The 21382-nt window shown below is 48.9% G+C and overlaps 1 protein-coding gene across 4 annotated transcripts; it reads right to left on the bottom strand.

The window, feature by feature from the left end:
- Positions 1-566: 566 nt before the first annotated feature.
- LOC125554057 (transcription factor bHLH19-like) lies at positions 567-2156 on the bottom strand. 4 transcript variants are annotated; one of them, XM_087519758.1, is made up of 5 exons: positions 2047-2156; positions 1908-1949; positions 1335-1814; positions 867-1237; positions 567-768 (listed from the first exon to the last, which is right to left on the bottom strand). In XM_087519758.1, the coding sequence occupies exons 2-5, from the start codon at positions 1921-1923 to the stop codon at positions 697-699; spliced, it is 939 nt and encodes a 312-aa protein (XP_087375884.1). In that variant the 5' UTR covers positions 1924-1949; positions 2047-2156; the 3' UTR covers positions 567-696. The 4 variants fall into 4 exon arrangements, with proteins under 4 accessions (XP_087375884.1, XP_087375882.1, XP_087375881.1 ...); XM_087519756.1 differs by having other exon boundaries at positions 867-1241; XM_087519755.1 differs by having other exon boundaries at positions 867-1241; positions 1908-2098.
- Positions 2157-21382: the final 19226 nt, after the last annotated feature.

Consider the following 21382-nt stretch of genomic DNA (forward strand, 5'->3'; position numbering starts at 1 on the left):
GCACTAAAGTGAACATTGATGACAAGTTCAAGCACCATCGTTGTATTTACCTCTTTCTTTAACACAGTGCAGATGCAAGCGCTCATACATACGCACATACTCTCATCCCTATAAATGTACACACGCACACCCTACCCCTATGACCACCTTCGAGAAACTGAGCCGAAGTCATCATAGGCGCCTCGTTGTCGACGGGGACATCTTCTTCCACTGAAAATGCATCGCCGGAAATCCTAAAATAAATCCAGGAATAATGCGAGCACTAGGACTTGAATCCTAGTGGGCTGGGGATACCACTGTCCCTCTAACTATCCAATCACATGTTGGTTTGCTAACGGTGGCTGATTGGTTGTCGAGGGGGTGTGCCCCCGTTCTCTGTACAGTGTATACATATACATCGGGCAAAGAGTTTCTAACATATGACCATCATGCGCTTTCTTATGAAGAAGTATGGGCTAATCTAAGTCGTTTATGTGTTTAGGGGTGTACCGAAGAAGTGTTTGTCTTTGTGGGGAATCCGAATTAGAACATTCATCCAATAGAATACATTAGAACACGAAATCAGAGGAGGAGATCTGGTTAGTCACATAAATGGTAAACTGAAATGGTTACAGACTTCACACAACACTGCTAGAAATGGACACCGTTACCAAACTCAGAAATTAAAGATCTGTACAAATCGCTTGCATTCTACTTTCAGCTGAAACTTCTGAGAGCCACCGTCAGGTTCCTCACGAGCTCAGCCGCGGACGAGAAGCCCTCTTCGATCTGCACAAAACTCAACATGTCAATCTTCGGATCATGCATCAGAAGCTTATTTTCTTGCAAGCTACAACCGCATTTGCGCAATGGAAGAGAAGCCTTGCCTTGGCCGTGATGGTGATGTTGAGGCAGGAGTCGGTGAACGGGACGACGTTGGTGTTTATGATGGAGAGGCCCTGGTTCTCGAGCTCGGAGAGGACCATCACCAGCACCCCTCTCCTCTCCTTGCAGCAGATTTTCAGGAGCGCCGTGTGCCCCCGGATGCTGGCCTCGACGGCCGGGCTCGAGTCCTCGGCCGCGTCCCCGGACCCGCTGGGTCCTGCTGCGTCGTTGTCGGCGGCGGATATGCGGCACTTGCTCTCGAAGACGGTGGTGGACTCCGACGACCTCCGCGAGCCTTGCTCCTCCAGCGCCCTCACCTTGTCCTCCAGCTGCTTCACGTAGTCGATGGTGCTCCCCAGCAGAGAGATCTTGTCTGTCTGAAAACAATGGCGAAGGGTAACTAATGGAGCTCGCCGCGGGCAGTTGGTGTGGTGACCACGTGAATGCAGCCACGTTTCCTTGTCACGCACCTTCCTGAGGCCGGGGACGATGGTGGCCAAGGACACGAACTGCTGCTGCAGCTTCTCCCGTCGCTTGCGCTCGGCGATGACGTGCTCCTGCGCGTTCGCTGGCGCCCTGCTCCGCCTCTCCGGCGCCTGCAGCTGCATCGTCCCTTCCACGCCGTCGTGCTGCCAGGCGCCTCCCGAGAAGTTCAGGGTGCCAGCCTGGCCGGCGCCGAAGGAGAGGAAGTTGGACGATGGCGGCGGCGGAGACGGCTGCCCCAGCTCGTTCTTCACCGTCGTCGATCCGAACGGCAGGTTCGGCAACGACGACGAGCCTCCAAAGCTCGGGAAATCGGAGCTGCGAGATGGATGGAACGACGGGGTCGCCATCGGCGGCGTGTAGTACTGCTCTTGATGGCCAGGCAGCGGCGGCTCCGCGAACTGTTGCTCCATGCCGGGCACGGGAACCCCTTCTTGCTGATACATGTACGCCAGCTCCTCCTGTTCCTGAAACCAGCCATTGCAAGAAGAGCTTATACCTCAAATTCACAGCATGTTAACTTTCAGATGCCACAAGTAATTAGGACCAAATGCGCTTACCGTCTGCGTCAGCCATTGATTCGGTTGCTCCATTACTGCTCACTACCCACAGAAGAAGAGCTTGATAGTTAAACATACGCTCACAAGCGCAGAGGAACACCAAGCTTATAGAGAAGTGGAATTTCTGGTCAAGGCATACCTCAAACCTCTGTTCTCTTCCCGGCTCTTCTTTCTCGACTGGCTGTCGTGTGTACAAGCAGAAGAAACCGGCATATATAATGGTGTGAACTTCCGGCCGGTGGTGTTGAGAAGAAGGCGTTCGTTCACGTGCTCCATGCACTCGCAGATAAGGTCAAGGTACTTGCACGTTTGGTCCGCTCCACCGTACGCGCTGGTGTTGACATCACAGCTCCGATCTCCCAAGATCATAATTCCACCCGGAGGATTTGTTATCTGAAACTGGTTTGTAAACAAGACCTGTCTGAAGATTCAGTAGGTTCGCTGACAGTGACACTCGGATAGAAAGTGTGCATGCTTGCTTGACGAGGTCTGTTTCACTAGGAAGGACTCCCTCCGTGGAGAAATATAAGAGCGTTTATAGATAGATCGAGCGTTTAGATCACTAAAGGGAGTTTATAAACGCTCTTATATTTCTACGGAGGGAGTACACGACAACTGCAAATAGGTTTAGCAATTGTTACATTGACTGAACCAGTACGTGTTTGTGTGTTTGTTTGTGGAATGATCGGTTGATTTGATTTGTTGTTGGAGTGATCGGGACACTTTCGTCAAGGGTGTGCACAGTAGGTTGAAGCGACGGCGACATTTCTGGAGGGACCTGTTCAAATGGCGTTGGAGGGCAAGCACAGTTTATGAAACTCCACTAGTGTGCATATGATAATAATATAGGAGTATATATACTAATGTCATATCGTTTTGTCAATTGGTTAGGAGATCCACGCGATAATGGCGCTGCCTTTTTTATGCTGAATCTGCAAGCTTTTTAGATTACAGGAGCAAATCCCAAGAAAGTCCCAAGAAAGTAGCTTCAAATCAAATCGCAAATAGAAGACAACTGTTCCGGACCAACTGGCTGGAAAGTCCAAACCTGAGGAAGGCGCGAGAAGAGGACAGATGACTCGTTTGTTCTGCCTTGATCCTATCAACGAGGTTAGGGCGTTAAGCCACTGGATTACATGTATGGCATGTTGTTTGCTTGCGCAACTTGGAGTATTTGGTCAGATCCACATGCAAAAGCCAGCAAATCTGACCCAGGTGCCGTCTCAGGTGAGGCAAAAAAAAAATTGATGTTGGGCAGGGTACCTAACCATCTAAATGTAAAATGTTTCACCTGCATGCTTGCATTTTGGAGTTTTGGTAAATGTCACCAGGAATTGTGTATTTTTCATTCAGGTGTCTTTTCTGATTTCGACAGCTATAGGGCAGGGTGCATCATCTTCCTGTTCAAACCAATCTTCTTGAAGCTACAATCATGTGGTAACTAGGAATCACACCATATTGTTCCTAATATATACTCCCTCTATTTACAAATATAAGATGTTTTAGATATTTCACTATGGACTACATACGGACTGAAACAAGTGAACAAACACACTAAAATATGTCTATATACATTCGATTCAGAAAAAAAATAGAACTTCCTATATTTGCGAACTGAGAGAGCAGTAGATAACTCAATATTAAACATTCTGCAATACTATTTTAAAAAGAAACAGCAAGCTTAAGCTTTGGTGTCACCTTTCGGCTGGCTAACATTGCTTCCAGGAGCAACTTGGCTAACATATGACATTATGATGCAATTTGTTTCCCTAGATTTAGTGGCTTCTTGCAATTCTAAATTGCTCATCTCCCGAAACCACATGGCTCAATCACTAATTAGGCATGCAGTTGACTACATTTATAGACTAACGTGGCCAACTTGATCAACAAGAGCACAACATAAAACTCTAGTCTGTACTACTTCATCGTTTTTCATGGCGTTTTTAGCAGGTCTAGTGCACCACTGGATTGCCAGCGTCAACAAGTTACTCCACTGGGCAACTTGGATTAGCTACACAAACTACAACCACATGCAAATGCCATGATTAAGGACCATTTCGGCTTAACATCCCTAAATAACCGGTTAGCAAACTTTGAGGAGGTGTTCATGCTTGAGAACTCGTGCGTGCGTTAACTTGTGCTATAGGACCATCTTGTTGGCACATTGCATTCGGATCGTATCTGAATATTTTTGTCAAATGTACAACTAAACCTAATGGCTCCAATGGAAGTAAACAATAGAGAAGACTGGTCTTTAGAGTTGTCAGGATATCATAATTGAATCTTGGAAGACGATACTGTTATCCTAGATATATAAAAGTAAGACTTGTGGGTTTTACAATTAGTTTTACTCACTGGCGAAGGAATCAACACAGACTTCCCTTGCAATTTGCAAAATCATGCAAGTTGTTCCACCGGAACTTTTTCTGTCATCAACATGGCAACATGATCTAGTAAAGTAAGATGTTATCAAGATGAAGTCCCAATTTACTCTCGGTACATGCATTAAACCTAAGGAACAGACATTTGTTAAAAAATGTTCATCCATTTATTAATAATAATAAAATAAAATAAAAGTGCAAAAATATAGATAATAGAAAAAATCCGAAGGATATGCTTGTTTCATGCTTTCCGAGGCGCCCTTCAAACCTTTACAAATTCTGGGGAAAATCTCAAATTAATTTATCACCGAACACTCCTACCTCCTAGGATTCTCCAACCTCCAAGAGTAAGGCAATTGAAGGGAAAGCTTGGAACTTGCTCAAAATCATGATTCCGGTTGGTCAAAAGGGGGAGGACTAGATCTATGCTTGGTGAAATCCTCTCTCAAATCTCTCATGAATTCCTAAAAAAACCAAATGTCTAGGGCTGAGGAAGCGTGTGTAACGACCAACCTTTCCAGGTTATGGTTTCCGTGTGTTCTATGCCATCACCTGGACCGAATCGCCAGCATACATGGTACAAATGTGACATCAAACACAAATCATCATTTCATTACATCGCATGATCGAGAATGTAAATGAGTCTTACAAACTTCTATCCCAAGGCTAGTCAAATATATAGTGTTACAATTGTTGGAAATATGAGCAATTTACCGAATGATTTTATTAACAGAAAACTAGATAAAGCATGACTAATATAGTAGAGATAAAACAAGTCATGCGTTCGGACAGAGAGAAGGTAAAGAGCATCTGCATATATGAACTTGAACTAAACACATCTAGAACAGATACTAGATGAAGTTGCATATATGAAGTAGAACCTAACACATGTAGGACGGAAAGTAGAGCAAAGAACTGTGTCATGACATCTAACAGAAAGAGCAAGAACACGTACGGGACATCAGCAGTAGAAGTGCTGGACTTGGGGTCGGTGTCCTCGCCCGCCATGTGATGGAGGAGGTCGTGGACGTCGGGGAAGAAGTCGTCGTCGGGGAAGTAGTCGTCGGCGACCGGATCGTCCATGATGAAGCAGCCAGTAGTCGCGCTGAGCGCTCCCCAAAAACCTTATCACCCTTCTCCCGTACAGGACTCAAAAGGTGCAGTTTCGGAGGCCTACTGTCCCGATCTGCGGTGCACGCCGCAAGCCGGGATGGGGAAGATCGTAGCAGCAGCGCAGTGCTCAGGAACTTGTGGCGAGAGGAGGAAGAGGTTCTGGTGCATCTCTCTGGGAGGAGCGACCTCCCTTTTATAGGCGCAAGAGAAGGAGGCGAGAGGGCAACGACGGGAGGCGAAACAAAGAGACAGAGACGAAGCGAGCAGCCAGCAGCCAAAGGGTTGCACCGTTCGCATTCGAACTCCACTTTCGCAAAAAACATTTTCAGTTTCCGTGTGACCTTTTGTATACCCGTAGTGCGTGGTAAAAATTTAGACATCGGCTCGGCTCATTCCCGCAACTCGCAGCGCGTCGTGACGACGCGTGGCGTGGCGAGGCGGGCGGCGGAGGAGGAGCGCACGTGGATATCCCTCTTATTCTCATGCTCGTACAAGTGGGGAAAGAACCTCCCTTATAAGGAGGTCCAACTCCCACTAAACTAGCAATGTGGGACTAAACTTTAGTACTATCCCTTGCCTTGCACAAATGGGCTAAGTGGGCCTCTAGGATTTATTAGGAATTTCTGAAATAGTTATTGGGCTGCCCAAAATAGACTAAATTCCAGCAATCACTGAAATAGTTATTGGGCTGCCCAAAATAGACTAAATTCCAACAATCCCCCACCAGATCCCAGAGGCACACAGAAATTTGCCTTTGGTTCCAAAACACTGTTTTATATACCAGTACTGCAGTGGAGACTGTTAAGTTGAACTTCCACCTAGAACTCTATGCTACACTAGTAAGCAACTTGAACAGTGGACTGGGCCTTGAACTGCAAGTTTTTTGCGAATCTAGCTTCACATAAAGCCTTGACCGATACGTGGCTACCGTGGGTCTTCCCCGCGGGTGGAGCTTATGCGTCATACTCCGTGATCTTTCATGAGTTTACTAGAGAGAACCCTACTCTCATAGATTGCGACGTTTGACAATCGGACTCATATAGGTGTGTTCTTCAAAAGATGTTCTGCAGGATAACATCTCTGCTTAAATAAGCCACTTAGAACACATTAAGATATACATCAACCTGCCATGCAGATAGGAGAGTATTGCATCTTCATGGAGTGGTATTGTGAATAGTAAGGATACTCTCCTCTCAGTTGACCAACAACTTGTCTTCCACATCTAATTCACGGGATCTCCGATCACAAAGAATAGGTTACCATTGTGAACAACTCATATTGTGGGTCTCATACCCATCTCCCTCGATGCATTATCTATCACATTACGTGATAGACCCTTGGTAAAAGGATCTGCCAGATTTTTAGACATTTGGATATAATCCAACGCAATAACTCCGGAGTTTTTCATTTTCCTGACAGATTTTAACCTTCTCTGAACATGTCTTGATGACTTCATGTTATCATTTGAGCTGCTCACTTTCGTGATCACAGTTTGATTGTCGCAGTTCATAAGGACACCCGGTACAAGTTTCTCAACAACCGGCAAGTCATTCAAGAGCCGGCGAAGCCAATCTGCTTCAACCGTAGCTGTATCTAGTGCTGTGATTTCTGCTTCCATTGTTGACCTCGTTAAGATGGTCTGCTTGCAAGACTTCCAAGAAACAGTGCCACCTCCATGAGTGAATACATAACCGCTCGTGGCCTTTATCTCATCAGCATCTGAGATTCAGTTTGAGTCACTATACCCTTCAAGCACCTTTGGATGCCCGGTGTAGTGAATTCCATAATTTGTAGTGCCTTTCAAATAACGCAAAACTCTCTCTAGAGCTTTCCAATGCACATCTCCTGGTTTTGAGACAAACCGATTCAGTTTGCTAACAACAAAAGAGATGTCAGGTCTTGTAGCACTTGCTAAGTACATAAGCGAGCCAATAATCTGAGAATATTTCAATTGATCTCTAGCAATTCTTCGATTCTTTTGAAGTAACACACTCGCATCATATGGTGTTGGAGAGGGCTTGCAGTCACTATAGCCAAAGCGACTCAAGATCTTTTCCACATAGTGAGATTGAAGCAATGTAATCCCACCATCATCGTCTCTCAACAACTTGATGTTCAGAACGACATCAGCCACTCCTAAATCCTTCATCTCAAAACAACGAGATAGGAAATCCTTGACCTCCTTAATAACATTCATATTTGTTCCGAAAATCAGTATGTCATCAACATACAAGCAAAGGATAACTCTCTCGCCCCCACCATGGCGATAGTACACACATTTGTCAGCTTCGTTTACAACAAAGCCTGCGGCTGTTAAAGTTCTTTCAAACTTCTCATGCCACTGTTTGGGTGCTTGCTTGAGTCCATACAAGGACTTTAGCAACTTGCACACTTTCCTTCCTGACCATCTAGTACAAACCCATCTGGTTGTTCCATATAAATTTCCTCGTCCAACTCTCCATTTAGGAAAGCAGTCTTAACATCCATTTGATGAACAAGAAGACCATGCGATGCAGCTAGTGAAAGTAGAACTCGAATAGTGGTCAGTCGAGCCACAGGTGAGTAAATATCAAAGAAGTCTTCACCTTCCTTTTGGGTATAACCCTTAGCCACGAGCCGAGCCTTGTACTTCCCAATAGTACCATCAGGCCTAAGCTTCTTCTTGAATACCCATTTGCATCCTATAGGTTTGCACCCATAAGGATGCTCAATTATCTCCCAGGTTTCATTCGCCAAGATGGAATCCATCTCGCTATGAACCGCTTCCTTCCAGTAGTCAGCATCTTCAGATGCATAGGCCTCTGAAATAGAACTGGGAGTGTCATCTATGAGATATAGAAGAAAATCATCACCAAAAGACTTTGCACTCCTCTGTCTCTTGCTCCTAGTAGGAACTTCATTGTTCTCCTCCACAGGACTTTCAAAGTGTTCCATCGAAATGGCAGGTTCGGTAATTGTAACTGGTTCCTGATTCGATGAACTAGGCATCTCCTGATTAGATGAGGTAGCCATATCCTTCATGGGAAAGATATCTTCAAAGAAAGTCGCATCATTCGACTCCATGATCGTTGAGGGAGTCCTGGATTAGGGGGTGTTCGGATAGCCGAACTATACCTTCAGCCGGACTCCTGGACTATGAAGATACAAGATTGAAGACTCTGTCCCGTGTCCGGAAGGGACTTTCCTTGGCGTGGAAGGCAAGCTTGGCGATACGGATGTTCAGATCTCCTACCATTGTAACCGACTCTATGTAACCCTAACCCTATCTGGTGTCTATATAAACCGGAGGGTTTTAGTCCGTAGGACAACATACACATCAACAATCATACCATAGGCTAGCTTCTAGGGTTTAGCCTCTCTGATCTCATGGTAGATCTACTCTTGTACTACCCATATCATCAATATTAATCAAGCAGGACGTAGGGTTTTACCTTCATCGAGAGGGCCCGAACCTGGGTAAAAACTTCGTGTCCCTTGCCTCCTGTTACCATCCGGCCTAGACGCACAGTTCGGGACCCCCTACCCGAGATCCGCCGGTTTTGACACCGACATTGGTGCTTTCATTGAGAGTTCCTCTGTGCCGTTGCCGTCAGGCCCGATGGCTCCTACGATCATCAATGGCGATGCAGTCCAGGGTGAGACCTTCCTCCCCGGACAGATCTTCGTCTTTGGCGGCTTCGCACTGCGGGCCAATTCACTTGGCCATCTAGAGCAGATCGAAAGCTACGCCCCTGGCCGTCAGGCCAGATTCGGAAGTTTAAACTACACGGCTGACATCCGCGGGGACTTGATCTTCGACGGATTCAAACCACTGCCGAGCGTGCCGCACTGTCATGACAAGCATGATCTAACTCTGCCGCCGAACGGTGCCCTGGAGGTCGCACCCGCACCGGCTCCGACCCTTAGTTCGGAGTCAACTGCGCCGATCGAGGATGGGCGGTTGGACACCACCTCGGGGGCTGCGATCCAAACGGCGATTGAGCCAAACACCAGCCCCGTACTCTGCGAGGCTCGTGACTCCAAGGATCCGGACTCCTCTCCGGACTCCGAACCCTCCGCGCCCCTGCCAGTCGAATCCGATTGGGCGCCGATCATGGAGTTCACTGCCGCAGACATCTTTCAACACTCACCTTTCGGCGATATCCTGAAGTCACTGAAGTCTCTCTCTTTATCAGGAGAGCCCTGGCCGGACTACGGTCAGCAAGATTGGGGTACGGACGATGAAGAAATTCAAAACCCACCCACCACCCACTTTGTAGCCACTGTCGACGACTTAACCGACATGCTCGACTTCGACTCCGAAGACATCGACGGTATGGACGCCGATGAAGGAGATGATGAAGAACCAGCGCCTACTAGGCCCTGGAAAGCCACCTCGTCGTATGACATATACATGGTGGACACCCAAAAAGAGGGAGATGGCGATGGAACAGCGGAGGATGACCCCTCCAAGAAACAGCCCAAGCGCCGGCGTCAGCGGCGCCGCTCAAAATCCCGCCAAAACAAATACGGCGCTTCCAGCACAGGAGATAATAATACTCCAGAAAGTGCCGAAGAAAACCTCCTCCAGCAAGATTTAGCACAGGAGGATGGAGAAACCAGCCCTCATGAGAGACGGCAGACAGAGAGGTCGAGGACGATAATTATATGCCTCCCTCCGAAGACGAGGCAAGCCTTGACAACGACGAATTCGTCGTGCCAGAGGATCCCGTCGAGCAAAAGCGTTTCCCCAACGCAGGCTTATGGCCACGGCAAGAAGCCTCAAGAAAAAACAGCAATAACTCAGAGCTGAAGTCCTTGCGGCCGAAGAGCATAAACTCGAACGCCCCTCCAAGAGTTACCCAAAGCGCAAGTTGCTACCCCGATTAGAGGAGGAAGCACTTGATGCGGCCGAAGGCCACCTCGTGGCCGCGACAGAGAGGCCTCCCGGCCCTCCACTCAAGCTGCACCCCGTACCAAGGCACGGGAATATGCGCCGGACTTACGAGACATGTTGGAGGACAAGGCAGGGCAAACACGATCGATCTATGGATCGTGTGGGCACCCCATGGCTCGAGACGGTAACCGTCATGCCAGCCATAAACTCGGCAGGGCCGAACGCAGTAGACAAAGCTCATTGGAGCTACGTCATGATATCGCCCAGTACAGAGGCGCCGCACACCCACTGTGCTTTACAGATGAAATAATGGATCATCAAATCCCCGAGGGTTTCAAACCTGTAAACATCGAATCATATGATGGTACAACAGGTCCTGCGGTATGGATCGAGGATTATCTCCTTCATATCCACATGGCCTGCGGTGATGATTTCCACGCCATCAAATACCTCCCACTCAAGCTTAAAGGACCAGCTCAGCATCGGCTCAACAGCTTGCCAACAGGATCAATCAGTTGTTGGGAGGACTTGGAAGCCGCATTCCTCGACAATTTCCAGGGCACTTATGTGCGACCCCCAGATGCCGATGACCTAAGTCACGTAATCCAACAGCCAGAGGAATCGGCCAGACAATTCTGGACACGGTTCCTAACAAAGAAAAATCAAATAGTCGAGTGTCCGGACGCTGAGGCCCTAGCAGCCTTCAAGCACAATATCCGTGACGAGTGGCTGGCCCGGCACCTCGGACAGGAAAAGCCGAAATCTATGGCAGCACTCACGACACTCATGACCCGCTTTTGCGCGGGAGAAGACATCTGGCTCGCTCGTAGCAACAATATGACCAAGAACCCTGGTAGTTCGAACACCAGTGACATTAGTGGCAGGTCACGTCGCAACAAGCAGAAGCGCCACATTAACGGCGACAATGCTGAGGATACGACAGTTAATGCCGGATTCAGAGGCTCTAAATCTGGTCAGCGGAAGAAGCCATTCAAAAGGAATCCTAGGGGCCCGTCCATCTTGGACCGGATACTCGACCGCTTGTGCCAAATACATGGCACCCCCGAAAAGCCGGCCAATCACACCAATAGGATTGTTGGGTGTTCAAGAAGGCAGGCAAGCTAAGCACCGACAATGAAGACAAGGGGCTGCATAGCGATGACGACGAGGAGCCCCGGCTGCCGAACAACAATGGACATAAGGGTTTTCCCCCACAAGTGTGGACGGTGAACATGATATACGCCACCCACATCCCCAAAAGGGAGCGGAAGCGCGCGTTAAGGGACGTATACGCGGTAGAGCCAGTCGCCCCAAAGTTCAACCCATGGTCCTCCTGCCCGATCACCTTTGATTGAAGAGACCATCCCACTAGCATCCGTCATGGCGGATTTGCCGCATTGGTTCTAGACCCAATTATTGACGGATTTCATCTCACTAGAGTCCTCATGGACGGTGGCAGGAGCCTGAACCTGCTTTACCAGGATACAGTGCGAAAAATGGGCATCGATCCCTCGAGGATTAAGCCCACCAAAACAACCTTTAAAGGCGTAATACCAGGTGTAGAGGCCAACTGTACAGGCTCAGTCACACTTGAAGTGGTCTTCGGATCCCCGGATAATTTCTGAAGCGAGGAATTGATCTTCGACATAGTCCCATTCCGCAGTGGCTATCATGCACTGCTCGGACGAACCGCATTCGCCAAATTCAATGCGGTACCGCATTATGCATACCTTAAGCTCAAGATGCTAGGCCCTCGTGGAGTGATTACGGTCAATGGAAACACCGAACGCTCCCTCCGAACGGAGGAGCACACGGCGGCCCTTGCAGCGGAGGTACAAAGCAGCCTCTCCAGGCAGTTCTCCAGTCCGGCCATTAAACGTCCGTACACCGTCAAGCGCGCCCGGAGTAACCTACAACAAGACCGCCTGGCACGTTCCGAGCAGGCGTAGCAATGCGGCCCCAACCCCAACCCTCGCAAAAAGGCGACGCCAGTACTTTGCGTCCATAACTATGCTCTGGAAATACCATGGGCATAGGGGAGGGGCACCATCACGGCACGCCCAAAACACGGCTTAAACTGCACTAGGGGCTGCCGATTTTTTACTTTTCTCTTACTTCCAGGACTCTACTCTTCGGAAGGCCTGTTCGGCAGTTCAATTACCGCACAAACGATGCAAGGACCAGGGAAGCAGACAAGCCATGACGCATTACGGAAATCCCAGGTGGTCTCTATCACGAGCAGTATACCTGTTTCGCATACTATTCCGCAGCTTGCCCCTGGAGCAGACATGTTAAATAGTCCAACTTTTCCTTTATCGCATTACTTGTATCGTTCTGCTTTGATCGCAGATATTTTTAATAAACAATGCATAGCTTTTGTCTATTTTTTGCCTTATCTTTTTATAAATAAATGTTCCTTAACGACATGTTGCACCCGTACAACTTGGTACGGCCAAAATATGCCAGGGGCTTTTAGCACCCCTCAATATGGTGTGAGAAGTCCGAACACTTTCACAAGTGCGGCACCCCGAACTTATAGCACTATATGCATCGGCTCCGAATCATGTCTTGGGTCAATAGTTGGGTTTGCCCGGCTCCTATGTTTTGGTGCCTTACGTTCCGCTATATCGGCTAAGGTAGCACTAGGAGCACCACTGCGATTGTGCCCCGGTTGAGCTAGGTCGAGCACCTCAGTGGAGAAAGCTAAAACTGACTGTCATGATGAAGCGAGAGCTGGTCGCTGTTCGAGAGGTCTTTCGAGTCCCTAAAGACTTATGCCGCTTAGGGCGAGGAGCCGGCTCTGTCCAGCCAAGGCATGGATAGCGCCCCGAACTCGGTCTTCCGAATACTAGGGGCTTCGCCGAAATTTAAAATTATAGAATTCTATGGCTAAGTGAGAGTGTTCACGCATTATAGTCCGATTGCCTCATTCGTTGGGCTGAGCGCCTCCCTCGAAGGACCCAAATATGGGAAAAAGAGCGCCCAGGTTTATCCCAGCACACCCCAGCACTAGCGGCAAGGGGGCAGAAGCCGACGACTCACCATCTCTCAGTATTGATAAACAGCCGCACAGAAGGTAATATTTTAAATTCAAGCAGCATTGCTTAGCGCATATGAACAAGTTTTCAGCGCACAGGACAAAACGAGCGAGTTTTACTCGAAAATTACATCCATGGTACATTCATCCGCCACAAGGCCGGCACCCTTCAAAACATCCTTATAATAATTCTCGGGCTTGCGATGCTCTTTCCCCGGCGGTGGCCAGTCCTTCACAAGCTTCTCCGCATCCAGCTTGTCCCAGTGCACCTTAGCACGGGCAAGGGCCCTACGGGCACCTTCAATGCAGACGGAGCGCTTGATGTCTTCAAGCCTCGAACAGGCCTCCACCAGCCGCCGCACCAGCCCGAAATAGCTCCCAGGCTGAGCCTCTCCAGGCCACAGCCGAACTATGAGGCCCTTCATGGCCTGTTCGGCCGCCTTGTGGAGCTCGATCAGTTGCTTCAGCTGGTCGCTCAGGGGCACAGGGTGTCTAGCCTCAGCGTACTGAGACCAGAACACCTTCTCTGTCGAGCTCCCCTCCTCGGCTCGATAGAATGCGGCAGCATCAGACACACTCCGGGGAAGATCTGCGAACACGCCTGGAGAGCTCCGGATTCGGGTAAGTAACAAGTAACTCACGCTTATGTGTTTGCTTTGCATAACGAATGCCTTACCCGCTGCTATCTTCTTCACCTCATCCAACTCCTGGAGGGTCTTCTGGGATTCGGCCTTGGCAGACTTGGCACTTTCAATAGCCGCCGTGAGCTCGGACGCTCGCGTCCTTGAGTCACGCTCCAAACTCTCATGTTTTTCCATGAGAGCCTGGAGCTCTTGCCGCACCTTGCCAACCTCGGCCTCATACTTCTCCCGCTCGGTGTGCTCCAAGGCCGAATTCTTCTCGGCCTCGTCCAACGCTTGCTTAAGGGTCGCCACCTCAGACGTGGCCCCTACAATAGCCACGATAATCCTGTCATTTTTTGCAATTGCACCTTTTTTTATATATATATTTTTAACAAGGTATTTCTTACCTTCATTGTCCTCGAGCTGCTTCTTGGCACGCTCGAGCTCTTGCTCGAACCTTTCGAGGTCCTGCTTTAGCGTGTCCACTTCCGCAGTCAGTGCGGCGGACGCAAGCAGGGTAGCCTGCACATGCATATTGACTCATTTTTGTTAAACTCCTGCGAATTCTATTTGATCCTCTATTCGGCTTTTCTTCCCGAACGCCAAATAGAGCATCAGGGGCTACTGTCTATGCGGTACTATTATTTACACTTTCTTTACTTACCTCGAAGCCTGTCAAAAGGCTAGTACAAGCTTCAGTCAGTCTGTTTTTTGCGGAATGAACCTTCTGGACCACCACACTCATAATAGCGCGGTGCTCCTCGTTGATGGAGGCGCCTTGGAGCGCCTCCAGCATATTGTCCGGCGCCTCTGGTTGGACAGAGGCCGCCGGCATGGTGGACTTGCTCCTCTTGGAAGGAGGTCCCCCGCCGGACTCTGGAACCTTTGAAGGTTCCGGAGCGGTGTCCGGCCTAGAGCCGGACTTGGAGCCCTGGGGGGTTTCATCCCCTTTACTCCTGGAGTCCGGGAGGTCGCCTTGCGGCGCCTCCGGGACCACCTCCTCCCGGATTGGAACCTGTTGGGACAACACTTCGGTGTCGTCCGTAGGGCGGGGGGAGGAAGCCGTCGGAAGTGAGTTCACGTCCGACGAGTCCAGTGAGCCGCTCGACGACGCGTCGAGCCGGTCTTTGGGTGGGCTGCATAAACACATTCGACATAAGGAAAAGCCGTGCAATAAACGAATACTATGAATTACTTTGGTATCTGGATACTTACGATTTCGCCAGGGGCTTGGCCCTGGGCGCCCACTCCTCTCTGCCGTCGTCGGCGTCGGTGGAGTAATCCGGAGAAAGGGTTTTCCCCTTCTTGGACCCTTCGGCCTCCCCAGTTGGGGCGACCTTCCTTTTCTTCCCTTCCCCCGCTGGAGGGGGAGGGGTCTCTTCTTCCTCCTCCTCGTCTTCTTGGGAGGAGTGCGTCTTGGATTCGTTGGATGGTGAATCCGACACCTCCAGGCGCCGGGCACTCTTTCGAGTTCCCGCGGCCTTTTTGCGGCCTTCTTCTTCGGTACCACATAGGGTGCCGAAGCCAGCAGCTTCGCCAATTGAGCGTCCGCTGGGCCTTTGGGCAAAGGCGCCGGACAATCGATCCGTCTGGACTTCGCCTGCCAATCCTGTCAAAGGTAAGGGAGTTTAGATCCCGCACAGAGTTAAACTATGAAAAACTAGTGCCCTGTGAAAGGTACAAAAAACTTACCGCGCTAGCATGACGCTGCGCGCTGAATCCGTGATCCTCAGTAGCGGATGAGGGAGCCTCGGCTCCTTTGAAAAGCACCTTCCAGGCATCTTCGTACGTCGTGTCGAAGTGCCTTTTCGGGGTTCGGTGCTGTGCCGGATTGAACTCCCATAGATTGAAGACCCGTTGTTGGCACGGGAGGATCAAGCGGATGAGCATAACCTGGACTATGTTGACAAGCCTGAGTTGCTTGTTCATCAGGGATTGGATGCATGTTTGTAGTCTGGTCACCTCCTTTTGGTTACCCCATGACAGGCCCGTCTCTTTCCAGGACGTGAGCCGCGTTGGGGGTCCGGACCGGAACTCGGGGGCTGCGACCCACTTAGGGTCGCACGGCTGGGTGCTGTAAAACCACCCCGACTGCCACCCCTTCAGGGTCTCCACAAAGGAGCCCTCGAGCCACAGGACGCTGGCCATTTTGCCAACCATGGCACCGCCGCACTCCGCCTGGCTACCGCGCACCACCTTCGGCTTGACATTGAAAGTCTTAAGCCATAGGACGAAATGGGGGCGGATGCGGAGGAACGCCTCGCACACGATGATGAACGCCGAGATGTTGAGGACGAAGTTCGGGGCCAGATCGTGAAAATCCAGGCCGTAGTAGAACATGAGCCCCCGGAAAAATGGATGCAGAGGGAAGCCTAGTCCGCGGAGGAAATGGGGGAGGAATACCACCCTCTCATGGGGCCTAGGAGTGGGGATGAGCTGCCCCTTTTCGGGAAGCCGGTGCGCGATATCGCTAGCCAGATATCCGGCCTTCCTCAGCTTTTTGATGTGTCCCTCCGTGACGGAGGAGACCATCCACTTGCCTCCCGCTCCGGACATGACTGGAGAAGGTTGAGGTGGTAGTGCGGACTTGGGCGCTGCAGCTCGAGTGCGCAAGAATGGATAGGCAAAGGAGGAAGAAGGCGTGGGTGAAAAGGTGGATCCTTATCCCCTTATATGGGTGGATGCAACTACGTGTCCCCACCAGCCTGGTAAAACTCGCTTATCTCCAAGCGCCGTAATCAATGGCGTGGTTGGGTTACCCACGCCCGTATTGATGAGAATCCCGGAATAAGGGGACACGATCTCTGCTTTAACAAGACGTGCCAAGGAAACCGCCTCACATAACGCGCTAAGATGGGACAGTAAAACGGTTCGAATAAAAGCTTGGCCGTGGTGTGATGTCACACTACGTAGTACGTCAGCAGATTAGATTTGTGTAAATATTATTCTCTCTATGGCAATATGTGGAAACTTATTTTGCAGAGCTGGGCACTATCTTTGTGTTCAAAATCTTCTATGAAGTACTTGGAGGAGGAACCCGCCTTGCAATGCCGAAGACAATCTGCCCGCCGGACTCGTCGTCATTGAAGCTTGGTTCAGGGGCTACTGAGGGAGTCCTGGATTAGGGGGTGTTCGGATAGCCGAACTATACCTTCAGCCGGACTCCTGGACTATGAAGATACAAGATTGAAGACTCCGTCCCGTGTCCGGAAGGGACTTTCCTTGGCGTGGAAGGCAAGCTTGGTGATACGGATGTTTAGATCTCCTACCATTGTAACCGACTCTATGTAACCCTAACCCTATCCGGTGTCTATATAAACCGGAGGGTTTTAGTCCGTAGGACAACATACACATCAACAATCATACCATAGGCTAGCTTCTAGGGTTTAGCCTCTCTGATCTCGTGGTAGATCTACTCTTGTACTACCCATATCATCAATATTAATCAAGCAGGACGTAGGGTTTTGCCTCCATCGAGAGGGCCCGAACCTGGGTAAAAACTTCATGTCCCTTGCCTCCTGTTACCATCCGGCCTAGACGCACAGTTCGGGACCCCCTACCCGAGATCCGCCGGTTTTGACACCGACAATCGTACCGACATGTATGTTAGGTACCTCAGATTTTACAACCAAGAATGTATAGCCAATGCTATGAAAAGCATAACCCAAGAAAACACAATCCACAGTCTTTGGTCCAAGCTTCCGCTTCTTTGGAATTGGAAAATTGACTTTCGCCAAACAACCCCATGTTCGTAGATAAGAGAGTTTTAACCTTTTCTTCTCCCATTCCTCGAATGTAGTTATCTCTTTGTTCTTTGTGGGAACTCGGTTTAGGACATGACATGAAGTCAATATCGCCTCCCCCCACCATGCCTTGGAGAGACCCGAAGTGTCTAACATGGCGTTAACCAAATCTGTTAGAGTACAGTTCTTTCTTTCGGCCACCCCATTTGACTGAGGTGAATAGGAGGAGTCCTCTCATGGATTATACCATGTTCCGCACAAAAAGCATCAAATTCATTGGAAAAATACTCTCCACCACGGTCGGACCTAAGCCTCTTGATTTTTCGATCAAGTTGGTTTTCCACTTCAGCTTTATAGATCTTGAAAAAGTTCAAAGCCTCATCCTTAGATTTCAGAAGATACACATGGCAGTATCTAGTGGAGTCATCAATTAACGTCATGAAATATTTCTTTCCACCTTTTGTCAACACACCATTCATTTCACGTAGATCTGAATGTATGAGCTCTAGTGGTGCAAGATTTCTTATTTCCACAGTCGTGTGAGACTTACGAGGTTGCTTAGCTTGCACACACACTTGACACTTCGATCCCTTGACGGTGGTGAAACTAGGGATTAAGTTCAACTTCGCTAGTCGCGACATGCAACCAAAGTTAACATGACAAAGACGTGAATGCCACACATTGAATTCACTATTGTTGCAAATATGATTAACAACTTTATTGCAAATGTCTGATAAGGATAAACGAAACAAGCCTCCTGACTCATAGACTTTACCAACAAAGGTTCCATACTTGGATATTACAAATTTATTCGACTCAAAGACAAGCTTGTAGCCATCTCTACACAGAAGAGATCCGCTAACAAGATTTTTATTGACGGAGGGGACATAATGCACGTTCTTCAGCCCCACGATCTTCCCCGAAGTAAACTTCAGATCGACCGTGCCAACACCACGAACAGAAGCACTTGAACCGTTGCCCATCAGCACGGTTGAAGTCCCTGCGGTCTGATAAGACGAAAACATGGAAATATCACCGCATACATGCACATTAGCACCCGTGTCAATCAACCAGTCAGGAGAATGACATACTGAAAGAATAGTGGGAAATATACCATACCCAGCATCCTTCATGTCAGTGTCTCCAATGACAACATTAGCGGTCTTGCCACCTTTCCCAGGATGACGCTTGTCATAGCGATTAGGGCAACTAGGAGCCCAATGATCAGGATCCCCACACACATGACAAGCACCTTTCTTCTTGCCATTCTCCTTCTTGAAGTTCGTGTGTTGCACAGCCTTGTTCTTCCCATCAAACTTTGCTTTTCCATCAAACTTGCCCTTGTTCTTGAACTTGTGGGGCTGGAAGTTCTGCTTCTGTACCACATTGGCACTAGATCCTCCCTCAATACCTTGAGCACATGTGTCCTTTGCTCTCGCCTTTTCTTCCACATCAAGAGTGCCAATGAGATCCGGGACGGAAAACTCCTGCCTCTTATGCTTTAGCAAGGTAGCAAAGTTCCTCCATGAAGGAGGAAGCTTAGTGATGATACCTCCGGCAAGAAACTTGTCTGGTAGCATACAACTGAAGTGCTCAAGTTCTCTAGCAAATGACTGTATCTCATGAGCTTGCTCAACCACGGAGCGCTCTTCAGTCATCCTGTAATCATAGAATTGCTCCATGATGTATAGCTCAGTGCCAGCATCCGAGACCCCAAACTTGGCCTCGAGTGCATCCCACATATCTTTTCCATTATCAATTGACGCATAAGCATCAACTATGTTCTCACCAAGAACACTCAAGAGAGCAGCCTTAAACAGAGTATCGATTTTCTGAAAAGCTTGTGCCTGTTGAGCATCAAGCTCTCCTTCAGGTTTGCCGAGAGTGGCGTCATAGCAACTCATGGTTTGAAACCATAAGAGTGCTCTCACGCGCCACCTCTTATAGTGGATACCCTCAAACATAGGAGGTCTCATGGAAGCAGCAAAACAACTCGGGGTAAATTGCCTATAATAAGTTTTTTGGATTGTTGGAAATATGAGCAATTTACCGAATGATTTTATTAACAGAAATACTAGATAAAGCATGACTAATATAGTAGAGATAAAACAAGTCATGCGTTCGGACGGAGAGAAGGTAAAGAGCATCCACATATATGAACTTGAACTAAACACATCTAGAACAGATACTAGATGAAGTTGCATATATGAAGTAGAACCTAACACATGTAGGACGGGAAGTAGAGCAAAGAACTGTGTCATGACATCTAACAGAAATAGCAAGAACACATACGGGACAGCTGCAGTAGAAGTGCTGGACTTGGGGTCGGTGTCCTCGCCCGCCATGTCGTGGAGGAGGTCGTGGACGTCGGGGAAGAAGTCGTCGTCGGGGAAGTAGTCGTCGGCGACCGGATCGTCCGTGATGAAGTAGCCAGTAGTCGCGCTGAGCGCTCCCCAAAAATCTTATCACCCTTCTCTCGTACATGACTCAAAAGGTGTGGTTTCGGAGGTCTGCTGTCCCGACCTACGGTGCATGTCGCAAGCCGGGATGGGGAAGATCGTAGCAGCAACGCAGTGCTCAGGAACTTGTGGCGAGAGGAGGAAGAGGTTATGGTGCGCCTCTTTGGGAGGAGCGACATCCCTTTTATAGGCGCAAGAGAAGGAGGCGAGAGGGCAACAACGGGAGGCGAAACGAAGAGACAGAGACGAAGCGAACAACCAGCAGCTGAAGGGCTGCACCGTTCGCATTCGAACTCCACTTTTGCAAAAAATCTTTTCAGTTTCCGTGTGACCTTTCGTATACCCGTAGTGCATGGAAAAAATTTAGACATCGGCTTGGCTCATTCCCGCAACCCGCGTCGCGTCGTGACGAGGCGTGGCGTGGCGAGGCGGGCAGCGGAGGAGGAGCGCGCATGGATATCCCTCTTGTTCTCATGCTCGTACAAGTGGGGAAAGAACCTCCCTTATAAGGAGGTCCAACTCCCACTAAACTAGCAATGTGGGACTAAACTTTAGTAGTATCCCTTGCCTTGCACAAATGGGCTAAGTGGGCCTCTAGGATTTATTAGGAATTTCTGAAATAGTTATTGGGCTGCCCAAAATAGACTAAATTCCAGCAATCACTGAAATAGTTATTGGGCTGCCCAAAATAGACTAAATTCCAGCAACAATCACACTGAGTTTATAATGGCGGAAATGAAAGTCAATCCTAAGATAATAGTTCTTGATAAGGCTCCATCAACACCATGGGGAAACATGTTGAGTGGAGGCACGAGACCCTACACAGGACCAGTCTTCATAAAAGATACCCACAACATGATACGTTGCAGCCACTGGGTCAATACATTGAATGTACTGGCAAGACCCACACTTGTATAACAAGCCTATCGCACCTACATGCATCTTTGGAATAAGTGAAGTTAAAGGCTCTTCGCATAAAGCAATAGGTTTTATCCTAACTTTTTATATAGGTGGATCTACTCTATACATAGGACATACTACATCTCACAACAATTCGTAGTAATACTTGGGCCCACTGTGTCACATAGCAACCCTAGACTATCCCAACGGGTTAAGCGATAGTCTCACACCATCATTGACACCAAGTGGCGGCCTATACCCATTTTTCAACCCATCAAATTTTAGTTTAGGAAAAGGTGACGAGATCGTCCACACGGTTCATGGTCAAGTTGCGCAAGTTGTC

Source organism: Triticum urartu, chromosome 4A, assembly GCF_056163025.1.
Source record: "Triticum urartu cultivar PI428250 chromosome 4A, HENAU_Tu73, whole genome shotgun sequence".
Classification (NCBI taxonomy): Eukaryota; Viridiplantae; Streptophyta; class Magnoliopsida; order Poales; family Poaceae; genus Triticum; species Triticum urartu.